At 42.7% G+C, this 23,258-nt stretch overlaps 1 protein-coding gene across 5 annotated transcripts in view; it reads right to left on the minus strand.

Annotated features, from left to right (window-relative positions):
• The window catches only part of TSPAN4 (tetraspanin 4), a 420,840-nt gene that overhangs the window by 334,985 nt on the left and 62,597 nt on the right, over positions 1-23,258 (minus strand). For 3 of the 5 annotated variants that reach the window (XM_069017011.1, XM_069017010.1, XM_069017016.1), the window contains one exon: positions 16,537-16,628. The exons of 1 other annotated variant lie outside the window; for it this stretch is intronic. Coding sequence is in view for 1 of the 4 variants with exons in the window: in XM_069017016.1 (XP_068873117.1) it covers positions 16,537-16,628 (92 nt within the window). In the remaining 3 variants the exon portion in view is untranslated. Of the gene's footprint in view, positions 1-12,240; positions 12,273-16,536; positions 16,629-23,258 lie in introns of those variants that run through there. One more of the 5 variants, XM_069017020.1, reaches the window with a different exon arrangement.

Consider the following 23,258-nt stretch of genomic DNA (forward strand, 5'->3'; position numbering starts at 1 on the left):
TAGAAAAGCAACTTGTTCTGTTTTCTACCTCACACAAACCCACTGCAGAACTGCTGGTTTCCACAGTAGTCCCAGATGCTGAAATGCAACACAGATGTGGCCAGTCAAGGGATATTCATCAGGATATCAGATCCATCAATAGATTACAGTAAATCAATCAGGTTATAGAGCGTGTGCTGAGACAGTTGTTTTTCACATGTCCTCTCAACCTGCTGCAGCCACAGATTTAAGATATGGACTATCTATGGACTCTTACAGCTGGATAGACCAAGAATTTGTTAGCACAGCTCTGCCCACAAGAAGCCCAAACTCAAAGGCAGACAGAGACCAGACTTCCCTCATGAAAAGACTTTGTCTAAATACCATGCCATGATGCCACACTAAGAATGATGCACACCACAAATTCAATAAAAGTCATAAGCATAAATTATTAATTATTGATATTCAAGATTATTGCTGACAAAACATTTATCCTAATAAACACAAGGTACACCAGCTAACTCCAGAGATGCATGAAAACACATTAAATGTGTACACAAAATGAGTAAGCAGTTAAGCAGTAAGCTTAAGGGTGGAGCAGGAAATAAGCAAAACACCCTAGTCTGCACCTCAAAAATGTAGATGCTAGGGTGGATATTTTGCTTCTGGACAAAAATCAGCCATCATATCAGGTTGTGTGGGTTTTAAGTTTAATTTACAGTATGATGCTGAGACATGACTTTATCAGTCACTTGGTAAAAAAAAAAAACTCGTACAGAACAAATACAGACCACAACTGGGATTAAAATCAGTCTCGGTGATTGAAAAATATGAGTTTTTTGAGTAGCAAGATGATGGCAGCTTTCTTCCTTCCAAGTATTTGGATAAATTTTAAATTTAACTCTAAGCTCTCCTTTTCCTGCCTCTTTAGCAGCCAGCTTTTTGTAACTGGCATAGCCAACTTCAAGTGTCCTCCACAGGTGTCCTGGAAATAGACATTGCAAGCTCCTGTACTTTACCTGGAAAGGACACTGAAACTCTGAAACAAATATAGAGAAAAACTCAGTGTTTAATTGAAGTGGACATGAAAGAAAGGGAACTTGGCTCAGAAGGAAATTTTGCAAGTCTGAAAGAACTATATGGATCTGATATTTGGAAATGCTTTTTGTTTTAGTATTCCTTCAGCCACCACTGATGCTTTCAAGAAGTGTCTGCTCTTTGTGTTCTTTTTACCTACTATATAATGAAAAAATTCAGAAGCCAAATAAATATTTGTTTTCTCTTACAAGTCACCTTTAAGATCACAATCCATCCTGACATCAGGACAAGGAGTTCATTTTAAAGTTTAAAGTAATTCGTCACTGAGCTAGAATCTAAGCTGCACCAAGAATAAATGTGCTTCAAAAATATGTAGTTGCCAAGTCTTTACAGAGCCATTTGAAATGTCTAATGCAATCATAGGATTGTAGTTTGCTTCCACTAGAAGGGCTCTTACATTTGCATTAATCTCTGGGAATTGTCCTGCACTACAGAAAACCACTGAGTGCTCAGATTATTGGTTTGACCACATTTGAGCTGCAGATTCTGACTTTTGACTATGTGCTTGAGCAGAAACCTGTGTATGACAGCTCTGTACCCTGACATAAAGCAGTAATTACCCTGTGATGAGAGCCCCAACTGAGAGCACATCCCCACTGATTTAGAAACAAATCTTCAGGATAAAACCTTGCATCTTTACAAAGCCAGACTGGGAGGTAAAAAGACGTATTTTTTTATTGATTTTGCAAAAGAAGAACTGAAGCAGGCAGTTTTGATGTACAAAGTCATGTAGGCACCTAATCCTCTCAAGATCAGTGGGAGTTAGAGATCTATATGATTTTTGCAGATTTGGCCACAATAGATATGTCCATAGTCACACCAATGAGATTTATGTTCTCCTGGGCAGTTGGATATCACCCTCGAGCCCCAGCCCTCAATCCCTAACTCTCAGCCTCTGGCTTCAGTCCTTTCCAGAGAAACCAGATTGCTCTGAAGGCTGTGCAGCTCCATTGGGACAGGAGGGGCAGGCTCACGCTCTGCCCCTCTCTAACCAGCCCCTGTCTTACAGGTGATAGATGTGCTTAGCTGCCAAAATCTGTGTCAGAGCCCCTGAATGCTTGCCTGGGAGCTTACATGCTCTCTTCTCATACACATCTTGGAAAGCAGCAGGGCACTATCCTCTTGTTAAACAGGCCACAGAAACCTAGTTACTGCCTTACTCTGAAGGGAGAGGTAGAATAGCTCTAGGTCAGGATTAGGAATATAGGCAGACTAACGTGGGAAAATCTGCCCTGTTATTATCCATCTTTTACATCCAGCTCTGCCAACTTTGCCCATTTCATCTCATACTTGACACTTCACTAAGCACCTAAGCTTCTCAAGAGAGATCAATGTACAATAATCACACTTTTATTAGAGGCTCTGCTTTATTTTCAATTTTTGGCCTTCATGTTTGTAAAGAAAAACTAAGTGTGACCTTCAGTAGGGTTTAATGCAAGATCCCCTGGGAAAAGCAGCCTATTGTGATCATGTGATGCCTAGAATGTCTGATTTGGGGATGCTCAGGGACGCACAAGAGAGGGACAGAGGGCATCAGTCTCAGAGGCATCTACAAACTAAATCATGCACATGAGAAATCACAAGAGGAAGAGTTCAAATCATGGGACCATTTTAGGAGGGCTTCTATTTGGATACTTTCTGAGCATGCGGTCAATCAGCCTTGCAGATTTACTATACCTCATGCACACGAGAGCTGGCTCAGTGCATTACAAACCAGATTGTAGCAGATACCATGACATTCAAGGTGGCACTTCCAAGAAAAGGCTCCAGGGCACAGGTTTAGGTCTTCTGGGGACACATCCAGAAGAGACAAGAGGTGCAGGCAAGTACTTGAACAAACACAGTGCTCCTATCTACATACCTGCAGCCTTCCTGGCCATCAAGTTCTTGTGACATGGCAGAAGATCACATCAAAACATTAAGCTTAGGATTTCAAAAGTCATGAGCTGACAGCATTCTGATAGTAAATGCAAACGCCATTCAAAAAATTCAGGAAAATTCTCACAGCAATGTTAAAAATAACATATGCACCATGTGGATATGTTAATGTGCTGTCTTTCAGCCTTGCACACTGGGCTAGGGGATGGCAGGGCTATTTTTTGTGTGTGTTTTAAGAACAGTTATGACCTTAAAAATAGTAATTCCTGTTCACTCGCTCTCCAGAGCTCACACTCATGATTTGCTGCCCCTTACAGGGAAGAAAATATTTTTTGTCCTCAGAATGTTAGCAATGACATTTCTAGTGTTCTGCTACCAGTGAAAGGTGCCATGTCCACAGCCCCGAAATCCTCCCTACTGCAGCTTCAGTCCAGCCATGCTAACGCACTGCCCTTCAGCCACTCTTTGGCATCGCCACTGATTTGGCTCCTCTTAAGGAGCACTAAACTGCTGACCTCTCTCTCCAGATGACCCACTGTGGCTGTGCCAGCTGTGCCAACCAGCTGGCCCTGGCATCACAGCTCTTCATTTAAGCCACTGAAGAGCTAGGACGTGGCAAGACTGGACAGCAACGCACATTAACAAGAAGGAACACTGACTTTCAGGGCTGAAAATCAGGATAGATGCGTGAGTTTCTCTTGAAAGCAGGTTGTCACTGAACAATGAAACACAGCACGGGGATAGGGTGATTTAATACTGCAGCATTTAACTCTGCTGCTGCTAGAGGAGATGTTCCCCTTCCAGCCTGGCAGAGCAGATTGCAAACCCTTGACAATCTTCACGCTCACAAAGGGTGCTGAGAGGCACGTTTACAACCTGGACTCCCACCATGCATTGAGTAGCTGTGAAACCTCCCCTAAATCTCCTCATCTGCATGCCCTGGCCTGTGCTACCCAGATCTCTGGACTGCATTCAGCTCTGGTTTGATTGAATGACAAAAGCACGGTTTTGACAGCAGATGCTACTGGAGCAGATTTTGCAGCAGACCACCAAACAACAACAGGTAGCAGTAATTTCAGAAAAGTACCACTTTAGTCCTTATACTGGCCCGGCACCCAATATTTAAAGACTATGTGGCTGGTCTTTGCTCTCATTCAACAGAGCTCTGAAGAACAAGTACTGCATTACTTTGCCTCATAGAGGCTTCAGCCCCAAGTTCTCAGTACCTGTAAGAGCAGTGGTTTGATTTGAGTCCCCTCCCTGAAGCCAAGATTCATCACTTTCAGCAAAAAGAAAGGACAGTATGGCTGAAGCCCCTGGGACTCAGAACACAAGATGAAATGGAAATATTCTTCTTTTTTTTTTTTTTTTTTTGTTTCTTTTTACAGGTTTCTATGACCAGTACAGTCCAGATGAGACAAGATGGGTTCTAAAGAGGAGAGGTCCCCTGGTGCAGAGCACAGACTGAATGTTATCAAGATGGTACATGCCAGTCATTAGGATGTTAATTGGCCCTGACAGGGCTCTGGTGACTGAAGTGAACATCCACACTGTCACTACCTGGAAGCATTGCTGCAGGGAACAGCTCTAAAGAGCCTAAAGGAAAGAAGTGGGTGTGAGGAGCTAGAGAGATGAGGGATGTTTGCAAGTCTCTACAGCTGTCTGCATCACGTATTTAAACAAGGGGGAAAATAATTCTGTCTTTCTACACTGTGCTGATAAAAAATTCCACTAAAAAATCACTTTGGGTAATTTACATTTAAATGGACTTTGCACACCAAGTAGATTATTTTGCTGGTCATGTTTACACTTCTTTCCCCGTTCCCCTTTCCCAGGACTCCATCTTGTCTCCTGCACCATCTTTTCTTTCTGTCTCCCAACCGATCCAATTAAAACACCAAAAATAAATTAACTTGTCAGATTTCCCCACCACCAACTCTCTCCTACTGCTCTATTTCTGTCAAGAGCTTTACCTCATCTTGAAAAATTCTGGTGTGCTGATTGTTTTTGTTTATTTGCCTAGGTGGCCAGATTTGTCTCTACGAACTAGATTTACAGCACTTTCAAAGCAGAGAATCAAAAGCTTCTGAACAGCTCACTGGTGACCATTTCCAGTTTTGTTGAACAATGTTCTTGTAAGGCTGGGAGAGCACCAAAGGAAAGGTGCAAAACTGAGACTAGATTATTTGCAAATTACAGAGAAGGCTGAGAGTTATCAAAATGTGGATTGCTGAAAAATAAATGTTATTTGAACAAATGTTATTTGTGTTTTGCACTTCACCACAAATAACCAACAACACTGACTCACTGAACCAGTGACTTGGTGGCCTAAATGTGATGACTCACCTGCATCCTTTAAGGGACCAGCTGTGAACAAGACAACACTGCTAGTGAGATACCAGAACAGACACTTAAAACATTGGTCCACAACCCTGAATCACAGGTCTGCACTTCATCCAGGCCCTGAGCATGTCAGATGAAACCAGAGAAGCTGTAACCACATTTAAACTATGACAAAATCAAGGGTGGTCTGGAATAATGTTCCCAAACAAATAAAAAAAGTGTTTTTCCTTACAGCCACAATCAACTGTCCACTTTTCTTAATCCCTCACTACCATAATACCTTGGCAACCCAAAGTATTATTTCCTTAGAACTTCAGGGGATACCAACCAGAACCAAAGCAGCTGGTGAGATGCCTTGTCCACACCAGCAAACTACCCAGGTGTTCCTGCACAGCCTGTTATGCCCCATAAATGTCAGTTCTGTGGTCAAAAAATCTGCTGTAGATGAGAACATCCTGGCAGAAATTATTTGAGACCTTTCACATGTGACCAAGATGATAAATATTTGCAAAGCATGTAAGTAATCCCTCCTCCCTTGCATGCCATGAGAATTCCAAGCCTTCTAAAACATGCACACTCTGAGATTGTGTCAAGGCTATAAGACAAAGGTGACGAGGGGAGGGAAGGGGGGAAAAGTAATGTGCAAACTAACTTTGGTTACTGGAATTCCAGCAGTGTCTACTAAAATGACAGTAGAACACAGAGGGAAGGAAAATAAAGGGAGGCAGGGGACAGGATGCAAAGCTCCACATGCTGTGTTTTGTACTGGCATTGCAGGAATAAAGTTTCTCCTTGAAGCAGTTTGCAGTGCAAGCAGACAAAGAACAGTGGGGAAGAGACACAAAAGTGTAAAGCAGCTGGGATTTCCTCTCCTCTAGCATGAGCCAGGAGAATGGAACCCCATTTTGTCACCCTCTCTGTTCACCCAAACCCTGGCCAGCAAGCCTCAGCACAACTCTTCCCAGGCAGACTGGACACAGCCAGAAGGATCCTGCAGAGCCACAGAATTTGTGCCTCTGCTGCATGCTAGACCTCATCTATACAAAACACATGATTCAGGAGCCTGTGCTTCCTATTGTCACTTCCATCAAGCCCCTGAAACCAGCTTTGCTTTCCCCTGTAAATAGGTTTCATGCCTTCATAAAATGGATGTATTAGTCATGAATAAAAACCAAAAAGTTACTGGGGAGGGAAGCAATACTCAATGTACCACAGTCAATAAAAGACAGAAGGAAAGAAAAATATTAGCTGGAGAGTTCCAAGAAGGTTAGGGTTACAAAGCAGCAAAATATTGGCTCTGACACAGGAAAAGGCTCTTCTGAATACTAATGCGTTCCACACAGTGACAAAGAAGCTATACTTACCTCAAAGGAGATTAAGTAATACATAGCAACACCTGAGGAAAGGGAGGAAGGTAGAAAAGAAAGGCAAGCAAGCATAAACACAAAGAGAATAAGGCACCTGAAGTCTTTTTCATATAGCTTCTTCTCCTTCACAGGGGAGATTTATATCTTTTCCTCAGAAATTCAGCATTCAGGAAAGTGGACTTAGTATAACTCCATAGTAATACCCTCTTTTCCAGGCCCCAGGAAACTATAATACTGATTTACTGGTCAAAGAAATAAATGTGCCTTAGAGTTCCATACAAGGTCTTTCTGAAGTTAATCCAGCTCTAAGATGGATAAGCAAAAGTGGAAAAATACCGCAGAAAGTATTTGTGTAGATAAAAGGAGCTTTCTAAAGGCCAGTGTTCCTGTCATGATGGAATAATTTTCATTCTCCAGATAAAGAGCTGGAGAATAAAAGTAGAGAAAGTTACAGCACACAACCAGCTCCCTGGGCACCAGGACATGTTTGCCAGCTGGGGACTACACTTCAGTGAAAATGCCTGATCAGTTAAATTTAAAACTGGATATATTTCATACAGGATTCATTTGAGCAAATGTTGACATCAACATCTGACACTACAGTCAGTGGAGAGAAACAGTCACCTGCAGGACAGGATTCAACTGTTTCTAAAGCAGTTGGCTAAAGCAGGGTCAGATGAACTACATCCTAAAATATCTTTCCTTTTCCTGTCAGGAAGGAGAGCCCATAAAAGTCAGTCAGAGGCAGACAGCTGGTCTATAGGCACCTGAAGCTAATGGTGGACTCAAAGCATCAAAATGACTGTGCAGATGAGATTCAAGTACACACATAAAGTTTGCAGAAATTAATCCACTTCTCACCATGACGACTGGAAATCTTACTCTGGAGAACGCAAATACAAGTCCCAGGCTTCTATGCAATCTGTGTTACCATTTAAAATGGATCAAGATGCAGCCCTTATAGCTGTAGAGACAGCCTTTTAAATGCAAGGAAAACACAAGTGGAAGCAACACTATTCTTGAGCCTACAGATGGATACAAACAGGTCTTAGTGATGCTCGAGACCATCATTGGAAAATTCATGAGACTGACAGTTTTGAATTGTTCTCCTTTAGATTCATGTCAACAGAGCTGTCCATAAGTTCCTAATCCTGGGTTTAAATGCAGATTCCAGGAGCAGAGGGGAAGACAATAAGCCCCAGGTTTCTGCAAAACAACATTTTTATTTTATCAGTGAAAAAGGCAAATAAGTCCTTAAGTAGAACCTAATGATGTAGGCTACAAATGTCCCAATACATGGCCTGGCAGAAGAGCTCATTTACTCTGAACTGATGAGCCCCTAATAGAAGTTGAAACCTAAAGCTGTTCCCTTATCTCTCTCTGGACAGCTGCTGCTTTGTCCCATAACACAGATGGCTGGGAGCAGGTTGCAAGAACAATCCACACAGCCTACAGCTCCTCTCCCTGTTCACTTGCAAGGGGCTCTCTGGGAAAAGCACAGGTGGGACTGTGTCACCTTCACCAGGACAGCAGCAGCCCACTGCTGGTCACTGTCTTTCTCCAGGTGCTACTCAGGGAAAGAAGCAGCCTGTGTGCAAGGATGTTTCCAAGTTTCACACCTGGGAAACACTACAGCTATTCCAGATAGACAGACTGCACTGTGTATGCACGAAGTACAGCTCTCACCATAAACTGTGTTCCCTCCCTCTGGAAGAGCTGGGCACAGCTAGCTTGAAGTCTCCATTCAGGAGCATTTACTAACACAGTGATCAGTTATTCCACGTGGACTGAAACCTGTCTGATCAGGAACCATTTCTTGTCCTGCAGTTGCACAGTGCTTACACAGCGTGAGCTGCCAGTTGGGGCTGGTGAACACTGCTGTGGTACAAACGAATAAAATCAGCCTTATTCAGAGCAAATTCCAAAGCAGAGGCTGTTTGCTTGCCTGCGTTCTAGGTTAAATACAGAGGGCTGGGCTAAGCTCTCAATTCAAAGTAAAGCAGACAATGACCTTCTCTGACAAGGAAAAAAAAAAATAGCTATGGGGAAGCTGTTTCATGACTCAAAACCAGTCATTTATTAAAACTGAGAGATTACTTCTCCCAATGGAAGGCAAATTCCAGAATAATCTCCTCCAAGACACATGAGAAACTGTCCAATCTTAACCTCCATTTTAAATGCTAATTACTTTCCAGAATCCTAACCTGAATTTTTCCTAGCTTCCATGAAGGATAAAAAAAACAGACATGTGCAGAGATCTTCATCTTTCCCTTTCTAAATTTATATGAATTATGTAATTGCACTTTTAAAGGACTAGAGCAAGTGACTAAAAAAATAATGCAGAATGAACTAACACTGCTTGTGACAGTGCAGGAAAAGAATACTTTTAAAAGCAGAAGAGCATTTCCTCCCTCCAAAAAAACTTGAAAAGGTAGAAGACCCTATAATTGCATATGTTAAAAATTATTCATTGACAATGGGGTGTATGGAAAGTTATTTTAATTACTGAGTTTAGGATGTACTTTAAATGATGTAAAGGATACCCAGAGAACAAGGATGGCTATCATCTAAGAGAAGATGTACACAGTTAAAGACATATACCTTCTTAAAATACATATCTGATAAATTATATACACATTCTGGCAGTGTAATCTAGCAGGAGGGGTTCACAGGCATTTTCTAAAGGGAAAACCTTGTCATTGTGAACAGATTTATTAATAATTATAAATGAAATCATGATTATTGAAGTTAAGTGCCTGCAAGCATTTTGCCAAAATCATTTAGCTCTGGACTAAAACCCCAACAGACAAGGAAAGACCAATTAATTTTCTCATGGTAGGATTTCAGTTAAAATTCAGAAGGCAACTTACATCCACTGAGGTTTTGGGGTTTTTTTAAAAGGCATGGGGTATTCACTCAATTGATTTTAGGACAAATGTATTTGTATTACTACACCTTTAATCAAGACTTTAGGGTAAGGCACTGTGAAGCAGAAGAAAAACAGTCCTTATGCTGAGAGCAACACAATGGCTCCCCAGCAGAAGCTCACAGGAGCAAGATAAATGTTTGTAGCCTCTCCAATAAGGAAAATTACTGCACTCTGAATGTGAGAACAGTGATATATGACAAACAAGGAGCTCAGCCTGCCAGAAACCTTGTGTTTGTTGTTCCAAAAAGGTTAGAAGCCACTAATTTAGAGTATATTACAAGAGACAGTGTGGAACAAAAACCAGTTACTGTGAGAGCACGAAGAATGAAAAAGAAAACCACAGCCCCCCTGACCAGCATTCTAACAAGGAGTATTCCCAACAGAGAGAGAGTTCAGTCTTGCCAGATCAAGTGGGTTTTGGGACCACAAGCTAATCTCCACTAGCAGCCCTGTGTGACCATCCCTGTAAGCCCAATGGCTAAGGAATGAGAGAGAGTGTCATTGTAAGAGTTTAGGAAGTCCAGGAGCTCAGCAGGGCCGGGCACAGTGTCACCCAGTTTAAAGGCAGACACGGGGAGCGATTGTGCAGTTCGCTCACGGACAGGCAGCGCACTGGCAGCGCAGCCAGGTAACAAACCCCGACGCTGCGCACAGCGGGCTGTGCCTTGCTCTTCTTCGGTGCCAGGAGAAGGAAAACAGCACTACACCAAACAGTGGGAGAAATCCCTCAAATCTTCATGATATACAAAGCCTGAAGGAATGCACATTACAGAAAGATTTAGTTTGCTGGCATGAAATCAAACGTATAAACCCAAGATTATTCGCAAAGATCAAGACAACCTTCAAAGAAGTCAGAAATCCAGGGGGAAGCAAAGTATTTCCAAGTAGTTCCACTTTTCTCACACAAGCCAGGGAATCTCAGAGAGAGGGTCATAAATAATGGACTTTATTTTCATTCTTTGCATATACTCTTGCTGATGCGGTGCCTAGTGTCATCGGGAGATGGAAGCTGATAGTGAGCCATTTTTGGATACTCAAAGACCCCTTAAAAGGGACTTTTTCTTGGAATAAGAGTGTTTGATTTCTGAAATACAAACTATTTTAATTTACTAATTGCTTTACATAGCCTACAAACATTAGAGCACTTCTAAGAAAAATCAGATTTGTGATAATAAAAGCCTCTGTAAACTAACAAAGAAAGGCATTTAAGGATGCAGTGACTGAAGGCAGCATATTCAAATTAAGGTACCTAGTTAAACATCAAAGTAACCAGCCATTGACAGAACTATCCTAGTACAGAAAGAGTCACCATTACTTGGTATCTTCAGGGCAAGACCAGAGGATGTTTCTCAAAAATATATGTATGTGAGATCATGCTTAAGCCACAGTTAATGGTTAGATGTTGAAATCAGCATTAATGCAAGCAGCTCTTTCTCAGACATTTATTGTGAGTAATTCTGGTCATAGCAAAATTCAAAGACAATTTACTGAACTGAAAGCAGATACGTGGAAACACTGGTAAGAATAAAAGGCCTATCTCAGGAAAGTTTGACTTGTTTAGGTTGACAAAACACAGCACAATAGAGGACAGGAGCACTGCCTGCAAACACACTTGAGGAGAGGGAGCTGCAAGAAATGCAAAGAGACATTTAAACCACAGGATTATCCTGGTGCAGAAATGAGATAAACCAACCACGAACTCTTCTCAGCTGGAGGTCAGAGAAATCCGAGTATGAAGTAGCTGTGATCTGGAGCAGCCTCCCAGTGGGAGAAGTCAAAGAGGAGAAGAAAGCAGATAAAGAGCCCGAGTGTCCACAGAAAGGGCTCTGGCCCCATGTTGATCCCTCAGGAGCAGGACATCTTCCCTGGGACTGAGGCCTGGAAGATCAGGTTGTCCTTTCCAGCTCTAAGCTTACAAACAGAGTTCAGTAACTTGGTAACAGGTTATCACTGGAAGAGAAGGATTTACATGTTTTGGGGTTTTTTTTCCCTGTATATTTCTAAAACAGGGAAGTTTTTATTTTCTTTAGACACAAAGGTAACTTCTGTTTTTCATCGGTTCTCCTACAGTGCGGGGGAACACACAGCAGGAGCAAAACAGTGCAAGAAAAGATAATTTAGGATCTAATCTTGAGTAACCTGTGCAGTCAGACAGGACAGCATGAGGAGCTTTACACTCCACCACCAGAGGTGGACTTCACAGATGTTCCACTGTCAAGATCATTCAGCTCTGATCAACAGAGGGAGGGAGAACTAACATGTACAGAAGAATCAACATCAAAGTGCAAGAGATTCAAAGAGCAGCAATGCTCTGCACTGGCTCCTGGGTTATCATCCAATCTCAAAGTATGAGGTATTTATCCTTCCTTCTACAAACCTGATCCACAGGCCCTGGATTCACCCACCCTTTCTGAAGCACACTGAAGTCAGTATTCATGAAAGTTAAAAGCCAAAGTCACATCAGCCTAGTAAGGAAACTGTTGGAGCTGCTCTTGCTTTCTCTGCTTCAGAAGCAGTATACCATAAAACCATCAAAACATACATATCAGGAGTCAGGAGAGCTGGATTACCCTCCTGACAGTTCACCCCAAGCAAAAGTCATAAGCTTTCCATAACCACCTCATTGTCTCCAATGCCCTCACTCACCCCCTCTGTACACAAAGCTTCCCCTCTTTGGAAAGTGTAAAGACTCTTCTGTGTTCAGAACTGTAATGTGAAAACAAAATTGTGTGTTAGTGATATTTAAACCAATTTAATGAAGCAGTTTCAATTCCACCCTTCCTTCCTCCCAACTCCACCCTCTCCTTCGAGAGGGAAATTTGTTTGGGTTAATATGGAGGGAAAAAAAGCAAGCTAAAAATAGCCTCCTTTTGCCTTAAAAAAGTTAAAGCTATGAATAAACAGACTGAAACAGGAATGCAGTTAATCTGCCCACCAAATTCCTACACTGTTTTCTTCTTCAGCTTTCCAAAATATTTTTATAAGGATCAAACACACAGATCTGCAGAGCCAGTGGTATCCCAGAACTGCCTGCTTCCATGCTAGTCAGGTAACTGGTTTTGGCATGAGGAGGAATGGTTTGAGACTGGATGAACCGAAGGCATAATCTAGGACCATTAAGTACTACAATATTTGAGCAAATCTCCTTGCATCAGAGGAATCAGTATGAAAAGAAATGAGAAAAATCCACCAAGAGAACAGAAAAGCCTTTCTTGTTTCCCTTTAACTGTGCAACAAACTGCATTATCTCCTAAAAATCTACCTTGCCAATAAAAAGCACTCACACTGTTATCCCTATCTTAGACCCAAGTCACATCTGTCCCTGACAACAACAGCTGTCAACACTGAAAGAGCAGGGTGATCAGCCATCCTTTTCACCCTGGGCTGGAAGCCAAAGCAAGGATGGCTTATGTATTTGCAGTGCAAAACCAAACAAACTCTTTATTCTGTTCCCTGTGCTATGCCATTAGCAAGCAAGCTGATCAGCCCCAGGGAGTATCCTTGCAATCCGAATATTTGAACCCAAACTTAATTTTCCCCTATTTCCCTTCCACTGTATCACCAGCGAGCTCCAGGTAATGCCATAAGAGTCACGTGTACTATCCTGCCAATGCAGACAGAAGTCTCTTGGCAGGGTCGCCTTTCATTCCCAATTTCCCATCAGAGCATGCTGCCCTGGAGTGCTACCGACACCGCTATGATACCTGAAAGGAGTTACATTTTAGAGAAGGAAACAACCTCCCTCCTCTTACAGCAGATGAGCCCTCTGTAGAGAAAGGAAATGTCTCACTTTCATCTCAGAGTTCAGAGGGAATGTTTTATAGCTGTCAATCCTATCAAGATCTTATTCACTGACACACCAGGGACAGCAACTATTCTGAGGTAGGGCTGTGCAGCCATGAAATAGCCAGGTTTTGAAAAAGACTTTGCCCGGTGACACTTGGAAAGCCAGGTAAAGGACTTCACTATGACCCTAAAGTAAATGCTGAAAGCCAACATGCAACAGGCAGGCCAGAGGAGTTAAGCAGATGAAGCTACACAAGGCAAAGGCACATGAGGAGCAAGGTAGCACCTGCTAATGAAATTCCAGGTGAGGAGTGTGAACCGAAGCTGTCTCACCTCCGGTGTGCGAGGTCCAAGCAAGCACTTTCACTCAGAGAGGCAAGACACACTCAGTGATCAGAGTGGGATAGTGGATGCTGGGATCTCACACTCGCACATTGGCATCACTGCCATGATATACCACCCTGCATTCCCCATCCATATACAGTGCTCATCATGTCACCTTGACTGCTAAAAAGACTTCAGGAATACTATTTAGGCTGAGCAGAAATACTAGAGAAAGACACCCTGGTTACGTTACTTCTTCAACCACTCTACTGGAGCATTCACTTGCTCAGTGTTTACCATCAGCTCCCATCCAAGGGGGAAAGTGTCCTTTAAAAGACAGGAAACTGGCGCAGGGATTAAATCATACTACTGAATTCTCAGAGGGAATCTGTAAGCAGATCATGGAGCTGAAACTGGACTTGCTAAGCTCCAAGTTAGCTACCAGACCATTCTCCTTCCAACAGACACATCTGCCAGCATTCACTTGTGTGGCTTGTTTGGAAAGTCTGGTGGCTCAAAAAAAAGAACAATCAAGTGAAAGCAAAAAGTCCAGGGTGATGTGAGTTAAGAAAGCAAATTCATCAGCAGGGGTACCAATATCCACTCTGCACCCAGCATTGCACGGGGGTTGACCTGCTCTGCACAGAGTCTTGCTCAAGCAGGTACCACTGCAGACTCCTGCCTTCTCAAGGGTGCAGTAGCCAAATGTTGTAGCACACAGAGGTCTCTGACATCACTCATCTGCAACCTCATCCCTCTGTTGCAAGCTAGTTTTAAGTGGAGGTGGCTTCCCTGGGTTCAAGAGGGAGTCAGCTTTCTTAGGGCACTGTAAAGAATGAGAAGGAAATGGACACTGACTCGAGAAATAGAAAACAGGCTTCAATGTGTGGAAACAATCCTGCTTTTGATTAAAAGCAAAAAAACTTAAAAGAAACCAGCCTAGGGTGTTTCTTTACAGAAACACAAAGTCTCAGGCCCCTCTACAGCACTCAGCTCAGTGTATCTCAGATTGTGCATAAGGTCACTGCCCACAATGACACCCCTTTACAGTGACTCTCTTAAGAAAACACCCATAATCACTACAGTTGATTTGTCAGGAATACGAATTGATGTAAACCAGAATGTTTTTGCCTCAGCCAGTAGGTTCTGCCAATTATCTATCCATGAACCAAGAAGCTGCTCCTTTGAGCAGTGTTCTCCATCATCTGATACACCAGCACCAAGTGTTTTGAACTTGGATGCAGAGAAAGGAGTGGAATTCAAAGAGTTAAGAAGTCTTGGCTGCAATTATCAGGAAGAACAGTGGTAATGCAAGGTACAACCATGGCCCTGATCAATATTCCTAATTCAGAAAATATGCATCTCAGGGCATGTCTGCAGCACTGGAAGCAGTCTTCCAGCTGAACAGTTGTTTTTTCCTTTAATTCAGCCTCACTTTTAACCACTCTTGATTAAAACGATTACTTTCACTCAATATCCAATTTCTGACAGGTAATATTCTCTACATATGTTGCAAGCTGGCTCCATCCTTACAGGCAAAACACAAGAGCTCCCTAGAAGCAACTTTTCTTATTTTGTAAGTCATGTATAATTTATGCATCTGCAATATTGACACAGGCTAGAAATACACATCATGCCAAAATCATGTCCTATAAGCTTTCAACAGATTCTAGGGCATTTTCCTCTTAAGGCATTGCTTACTCTTGTTATTGCCATTAGTTCTCAGGAGAATCCATTACCTGAGCACTCCTGTACACCCAATCTGATAACCCAAAATCTAGACCACATCAGCATTCAATGCCATTTAACTGTACAAGTGTCTGACGGCCCCTTAAGCACTTACAGGGTTTTTTTGCTCATTTAGTCCTCAAGTTTTCATCAAAACAAACACTGCCACATGCATAGATGTGCTCCTGCCTTTCTAGTCTTGCAGATGGATTCATACACAACTCTTCCAATTCAGAAGACAATTCAGCTCTTCCAAATATTGTCTGAAATTGTCTGAAAATTGGAGATGGCTTTGCAAGCAATTGTTATCATTGTTATGCAAAATACTGAAATCACCTGAGTCTGTTTTACTGAGTTATTGGCAGAAGAGAATTATTGACAAAAGAATCACAGGCAAGTTATATGTTACATGGACATTCACAAATAGCTGGCAGGAGTAGGGAAACATTTTCTTCACTGCATTTCCTTTAGGTGGAAACTAAAAAGGAGAATGAGAATTTTCAAGAGATTTCATTCAGTTTCCAAATAGCACTGGATTGGGTAGCTCTCTTGCACTGCTGGGAAAAAAATTCCATTATCTCATTTTAAGAGTATATCTAGGTACAGACTCAGGAGCACTCCAGCACTGAGTCACCCTCTCTTTTCACCTGCCATGCCTATGACTAGATGTCACACAGGTATGATGTGTTTGCTTCTGGCACACTGAGCAAGTTTAATCTTCTTTGCCCAAGTAATACTTTTCTTTCCGTTTTTTATTTAAGTAAGTTTTTCTTTCTGAAGCTGTTCTCGGGAACAAAATATTTTGTCCAATTCTCATCTTGGCTATTGGATGAATAACCAGAACACTCACCCAAAGCACACAGTCTTTGATCATTTCCCTCACAAGGTACGCAGCTGGCCAGAAGAATCTGCAACTATGAGCTTCGAGTATGACGTTTAGGGGGATGGGAAGCGTATGCATCCTTTTGGCCTGGGATTCATAAATCAAAGCTTTTTGCAGTCAAGTGAACTGACAAAGTATAAATAGAGAAACATATAATTATCACAGATTACAGCTAACAAATCCTCACTGGAGAAAATAGTGTGTGTGTAGGAGAAACTCACTGTAACTGGGGGTTTTACAGATGACACAGAAGATGCAATTGGAAGCTGTTGATCTCCCACAGCAGTAACAGTTGGCCCCTTCAGTGATGCCACTGCAAGACACAAAACAACAGATTCATGAGTACAACAGGCAGGTGCTCATCAGGAGTCACTTCAGGAACAAACTTTTCAATCCAGTATCACTGCTCCCTGCTTCACAATCCCCTTCACCTCACCTCTGTACTTCCCCACACACTCTGCAATCTCAGTGGCGTTTGTCACTAAAATGAAACTTGGGTCACCAAATAAACATTAATTTACTGGAGAAAATCTCCTCTTGCACATTTTCAATAGAGAATTTAAAAAAAAAAATCAAAACATTAAAAATAGGTGACTGTCACTGACTCTACTTACAAACTAGTAATGTGAGAGTGAACATGCAATGACAAGAGAATAAGGCACGCTGGGCATGCAGAGAAAAGACCAGGTAAAGAGTGTCTACAGAACAGCAGCCTGTGACTTGTAGTCCATCTGCAGCACAAGAAAGAAGCTTTGTGGGTCCCAGGGAACAATGCACAGAAAGCATTCAGAAGAGAGAGTGGGCTTCTGTTTCCTATACAGGGAAAAGGTCATGGCAAGGAAAGTGAAGTTGGTAAATACTTCTAAACATTCACGTTTCTGAGGCTGACAAATGCCAAGGAAACAAGCTTAGTTGTATGGAAGCAGTTTATGCAACGAATACCCATAAATGAAAAGCATCTTCTGCTAGGACTGGTAAAACTTCACCAAGTGATGCTGCACAGGGAAAAGTAAGTTTATAGCTATATTCAAATGCACAGAAACATTTGAATGCATAATCAGCCAATGCATAGGAGGTTAGCTCTACCTACAGAAGCAGCAGTAAGGTCAGAACTGTAGAAAAAAACCTTTTGAGATCAATCCCTTCCTTTTCCATGGCAGCTTTAGAGTGGATAATGAATTACACCACTGTTTTGTGCCACAAGATTTTTGCTAGTGTGTACATTTCCTCAGCGTTAAGTTTGGAACTGCAGATAGATTTTATAGTTAAGCACAGTGGAATTATCCCCACCATAAATTACGTGGGGTTAAAAAGCCAACCCCTACAAAAGAAATGTTCCATCCTTACTGACCACACACAACCAAGACTGCACTTTATCTACCCACTTGAAAGACATTAGGTCTGTCGATCAGCTGTCTCTGGCTTGCCATAGTTTAACTCCTAGCTTTTTTGCTGTTGTTTGCCTGGGTTTTTTGATCTTGTTATTTCAGGTGTTTAACGACACTAATTTCCAGATGGTCTAGAAATCTAATCTAACACACCAGCAAGCAGGCTACATCCTTGTTACATGCAGGAGTGTCACTGTCTCATATTTTACTGTTACATAAATCAAGCTGGCCCCAGAGGCATCAGGAATGCATTCCCCTAAGCATTGCTTTATTTTGATTTTTCTAAAACTAAGAACTGTGGACGTTTCAAGTGTTTCTTGAGAAGAATGAGCTGCCTGATGATTTTTAGATATTTTTTTTTTCTTAAACTTGACAAATACCAGGAGCAACATCACCTTTTAAGGCAAAAGGCATCTGAAAGCAAAATCCTGCTTTTAAGCCAGAGTGACTCATAACAGCAAGGATTCTTCCTATAAAAACAAACTCAATCATGAAGTAAGAACGAGCTAGAAGCTCTAGTAATAACAATTCAAACAAATCCCTTTTTCTCCATGACTTTTGTGGACTGATATTGGCTGGAGCAGACAGGTGCTCTTGGCTACTTGCAAAAAAGGAAACAAGCTAGACAGACCACCGGCCTACCCCAGTGTTATCATTCATTTGCATCCCTAGACAGTACAGTAAACACAAGCACAGATGCACATGAACACACTGCGTGCCTTATCTTTTCTATAGGAATGCAGGAGGAAGTCTGTATCTACACTGCAGGCACACATGCTTTCAACAGAGCTGACGAGCAGCTCCAGAGATAAGGCAGAGAAGATGCAGGAGCATGCACACAACGCTGCCTCCAGCAAGGCTGGGTAGCTGTGTGCAGCCCAGTACCCCCGTATCTTCATCATGCCCATTAAACATAAATAAAAAATAAAGACAGGTGTTCAGACTGCAGCCCTGCCTCCTGAAACAGAGGCGCTTGCTGCCATCAGAGGAGGCAGCATTATACTAAAGAGAGGACGTGATCTCAGTAGTCTGCATCTAAATCTACTCCTCAAGTCTAGAAGACATCCAAAATCCTCCTCTTTGAGGAGTATCATAGCCATTGCACAGATTTTCCTTGACTTGTCCAACATGTGAGCCCAGACAACTACACTTTCAGCAAAGAAGGTGGTGACACCATCAGCAGAGAGACCAGGGCTCCCCTTCCCTCTCCACAACTAACCTGCTGTATAAACCCAGGCAAAACATTTTATCTGCTTGTGTACAACTTTCATTCTCAGGCTGGGGTTGCATCCTGTCTCTTCTTTTAACCAGGGATCTTCTTTTACCAGATATTCATGTCTAGTTATCATGTGTTGCTGAGCACAATGGGGCCTTTAAGCATCAAGTTTAGTAACAGAAACCTCAGCTGCAGTGTAAATCCAATTAGAGCTACAAGGCCCCCCTCAAATCCACCTACTCCAGACATCCTGCTCCACAGACTAGAGGTATGTTTTCAGTCTTTTTATCCTGGCTTGTGTCAAATGCTTCCAGGCTCTCTGGCATGTCCCACACCACCTGGAGTCCATCTAAAAAACTCCCTGACAAGTCCCAAATATTTAAGAGATTTTTTTTCTTTCAGGCAAACTTCACAAGTTCTTAGTGGGGGAAACTACAGCTTAACAAAAGCAGTGAACTGAGTCCTAATAGCAAATTCAAACTGATCAAGAATCTGTCACATCTCAGTTTTCCAGGAACTTGGACACCCTGAGTTAGATAAAAGTCCTGCTCTCTGATTTTCTTGCTTTGAAATATCAATACTTGCTCCTCCTACTCATCCATTCCTCCCTTGGCACTCCTGTCAAAGACATAGTTTCTGCTGTTTTTCCTTGGGGCTTGTATTTATCTGCACACTGGTCAAGGAACCTGCTTTCTAGATGCAGGACACCTGTCAGTGCTCTAGTACTTTCCAGAGGAAATTTCCAGAGTATTTTCCAGTGTGATGCTACTTCATAGCATCACTCAATGATTCGGTTAGAATGGACCTTAAAGATCATCTTCTCCAACCCCCCTGCCATGGACAGAGACACCTTCCATTAGACCAGCTTGCCCAAAGGCCCATCGAACCTGGCCTTGAACACTTCCAGGGATGGGGCAGCCCTAAATTCTCCTGACAACCTGTTCCAGTGTCTCATCATCATCATTCTTCCAAATACCTAATAGAATGAGGTGCAATGGTTTTAAACTGAAAGAGGGTAGATTTCAATCACTACACTCCCTGATAAAGACTTCATCTTTTCTGTTGACCCTTTAAGTACTGGAAAGCTGCTATAAAATCTTCCAGGCTGAACAACTCCAACACCCTCAGACTGTCCTCAGAGGAGAGATGCTCCAGGCCTCTGGTCATTTCTGCAGCCCTCCTCTGGACCCACTCCCAAAAGGGCCACATTTTTCTGTGCTGGCGGCCCCAGAGCTGGATACAGCACTCCAGGTGGAGTCTCTCTAGAGCAGAGCAGAGAGGAAGAATGACTGTCCTGACCTACTGGCCGCCCTGCTTTGGATGCAATCCAGGATACACTTGGTTTTCTGGGGTGTAAGCAGACACTGCTGGGTCATATTCCTTTTTTTCATCCACCAATACCCTGCCAAGCCCCTCTCCTTAGAGCTGCTCTCAACCCACCATTGCCCAGCCTGTATGTGTGCTTGGGATTGCCCCTGCCCAGATGCAGGACCTTGTGTTTGGCCTTGAACTTCATGAAGTTTGCACGGACCCATCGCTCCAGCTGGTCCTTACCCACTGACTGGTCCATGCATCAGATTCATGTCTTCCATTTTAGAGACAAGGATGCTGTGTGGGACGCTACCAAATGCTTTGCACAAGTCCAGGTAGATGACATCAGTCGCTCTTCCCTCATCTAACACCGCCACAGGAGGCCACCAGATTCGTCAGGCATAATTTGCCCTTAGTGAAGCAATGCTGGCTGTCACCAGTCAACTCCTAATTTTCTATGTGCCGCATCATAGTTTCCAGGAGGATCTGCTCCATGATTTTGCCAGGAACAGAGGTGAGACTCAGAATTTTTTGAAAGCAAAGGGTAAATGTGGCTAGAAACACTTGGTACCATGACATGCTCTTAGTGCCTGAGTTTTCATTCATCTGAGTACAATCAACAATTTTTTTCTTCCCGTTAAACCAGAAAATAGCTTCACCCTCCCTATTTTGAGGCAACACCCAAACTAAAAACTCGAAGCTGCAGCCATTTAGCCAGTGTCATGGGTTAGCATAGCTCTGGAAGTGATTTTCTTGCAAAGACGTGCTTACAGGTTCCTCTATGACCTAACAGAACCTATCAACTGGCTAGTTTGAATACTGACAATTTTTTAAGCACTTAAAATTTTTGAACACAACTCTGTGGTCCACATTTAAGAATGGACAAACCCTGGGAAAGCTCTCTCTTGCTTCCAGCCTTGGGACAGGTAACTGGGCTGGGCCCATGTGGCCCAGCGGGCCCAGGCTGGGCCAGGACACAGCCATCCTGGAGCCGTGCGGCCCTGTTCCACCCGCGGACCCCCCCCAGCCCTGCTACGTGCAGACGGCGCAGCCCCCCCCCCTTCCAGTGCAGCCAAAGATTCAGCTGAAGCTGCCCCGCTGCCCAGCAAACATCATGCAACCAACAGCGATAAGCGAATTCCAGCTGCAAGGCCCAGGTGAGATTAACCCTTTTAGTGCTGTAAGTTTCCTCCAGAACAGATGAAGCCTGCAGACATCAAGTAAAGAAGGAAGAGTTGAAACCCTGAGGGAGGAGCAAGAGGAGATGCTTAAAGCTGAAATTCTGTTGTAAAGCCATGGTAGTGATAAACTATGATATATCAGAGTACCCACTGTAATTTCATGAAAGCATGGGTGGTGGAGCGTTCAAACTGTACTTGTGAGCAAAAGCACCTGTGCTGGAATACGCAAATGCTGAAGCAGCTGTAATTTGATGAGAAGTTTGAACAGGGAGAGATGGAAGTGATGAGGACTCTTGCTCCAAAAATCGGAAGGAGAAAACCTCTGTTCCTAGAGATGCTCCCAGAGATAGTCCTAGAGATGATGAGGACCCTTTTGCTTCCAGGGAAGGGGGAGGGCCTCTATTCCTAGAGATGAAGATGCTCCCAGAGATGGGTGAGGAGAACCTTTGCTTCTGAACAGCTCAACCTTAAAATGGTATCCCAGTAGCTCAAGATTGGACCCTCGAAAGCAGTTGTGGGGAAAGCTGTGAGTTGGGGGAAGGGAGACTCACATGCAAGCAGAGAACCAAGCTGGGTGGCTGTCTCGCTGTGATCCTGAAGCCATGAGAACTTCTTGTGGCGATGTCTCCATAGCATGAACAAGAGAGACTCCTCTCCCTAACTGAACTGAACAAGGTTATTATAGAGGCAGTAAACTGACTGAAAATCTCAAGGGTTGTCTCTTTACATTGTCAGTGGGAGAAGGGAGAAAGGTGGGAGGAGGAGAAGTGTTCTGAAGGCGTGGTCTGATTTTTTTTTTTCTATCTTTTAGGTCTGTTAATAAACTTCTTTATGTTCTTCTAAGTTTTGTGCCTGCTTTTCTTTCTCTTAATTCTTATCTCACAGAAGGTAAATAAGTAAGTAATGAGTATTTTGGACCAAACCACTACACTCTAATTGGTGTTTCTGCCCCATTACAAACTGAACCCGGTACAGGCAGCAATCCTAAGAAACAAAACCATTATCAACAGAGACATCATCAATGGCATTCAATGTTGACCATAAAAAGGCTTTGCTGTGTGTGTCTTCCCATGAGGCCTTACTATGTGACCTCTTTTTGCCAGCAGTCATGTAGATATCCAGGGTTAGATTTTAACAGTGACAGCAGAGAAATTCTCCAGTTTGTGTCACAACACCACACAGGACATACATGTGTAGAACAACTCAACTTCCCTGCCACAAAGAGAATGCACAGAAATTCCCAGCACCACACAGATTAGGCACAGTCACCTTCACCAGTGGCAAGGGGCCTTTTTCAGTCTCTGCTCTGCTTTCAGCTACTGCAGCTAATTCAGGGAATTTACTGACTGACTGAACTCTTATATTAGCACACAGTGCCTGTAACAAAAAAAGACCAAACTATTCTCTGAAGTCCTACTAAACACAAGAGGCTGTGGAAAATATATTTTAAAGCAGACATGAATACTGTTTGCTCTTGTTTTTAAGAGGAAAAATACCAAAAAGAAATGTCAGCAAGATTCTTCTATGTACCACCACCCACGAGTCTCCTACCCAGCCCTGCTTTTTTATTTATGATTTTTTTAATTAAGGTAACATTGTATTTTTTTCCCACATGCTCTCCCCTCTAAAAAAAACTCCACTTGACAACTTGGAATCATTTGAAATCTCTTCCTTAAATTTCTATTGCTTGATGCGAGATACCTTCACACTGTCAGAAAAGACTACTCTCCTGCCATGCCCATAGCCATCACCATGTATTCAAACCCCAGCGAATCTGCCAGATAAGCTATCTCCAGCTGGTATCTTATATATATTATATATATAAAAAAACATGGGGGAATATATAA

The sequence above is a fragment of the Aphelocoma coerulescens genome, chromosome 5, assembly GCF_041296385.1.
Source record: "Aphelocoma coerulescens isolate FSJ_1873_10779 chromosome 5, UR_Acoe_1.0, whole genome shotgun sequence".
NCBI lineage: Eukaryota > Metazoa > Chordata > Aves > Passeriformes > Corvidae > Aphelocoma > Aphelocoma coerulescens.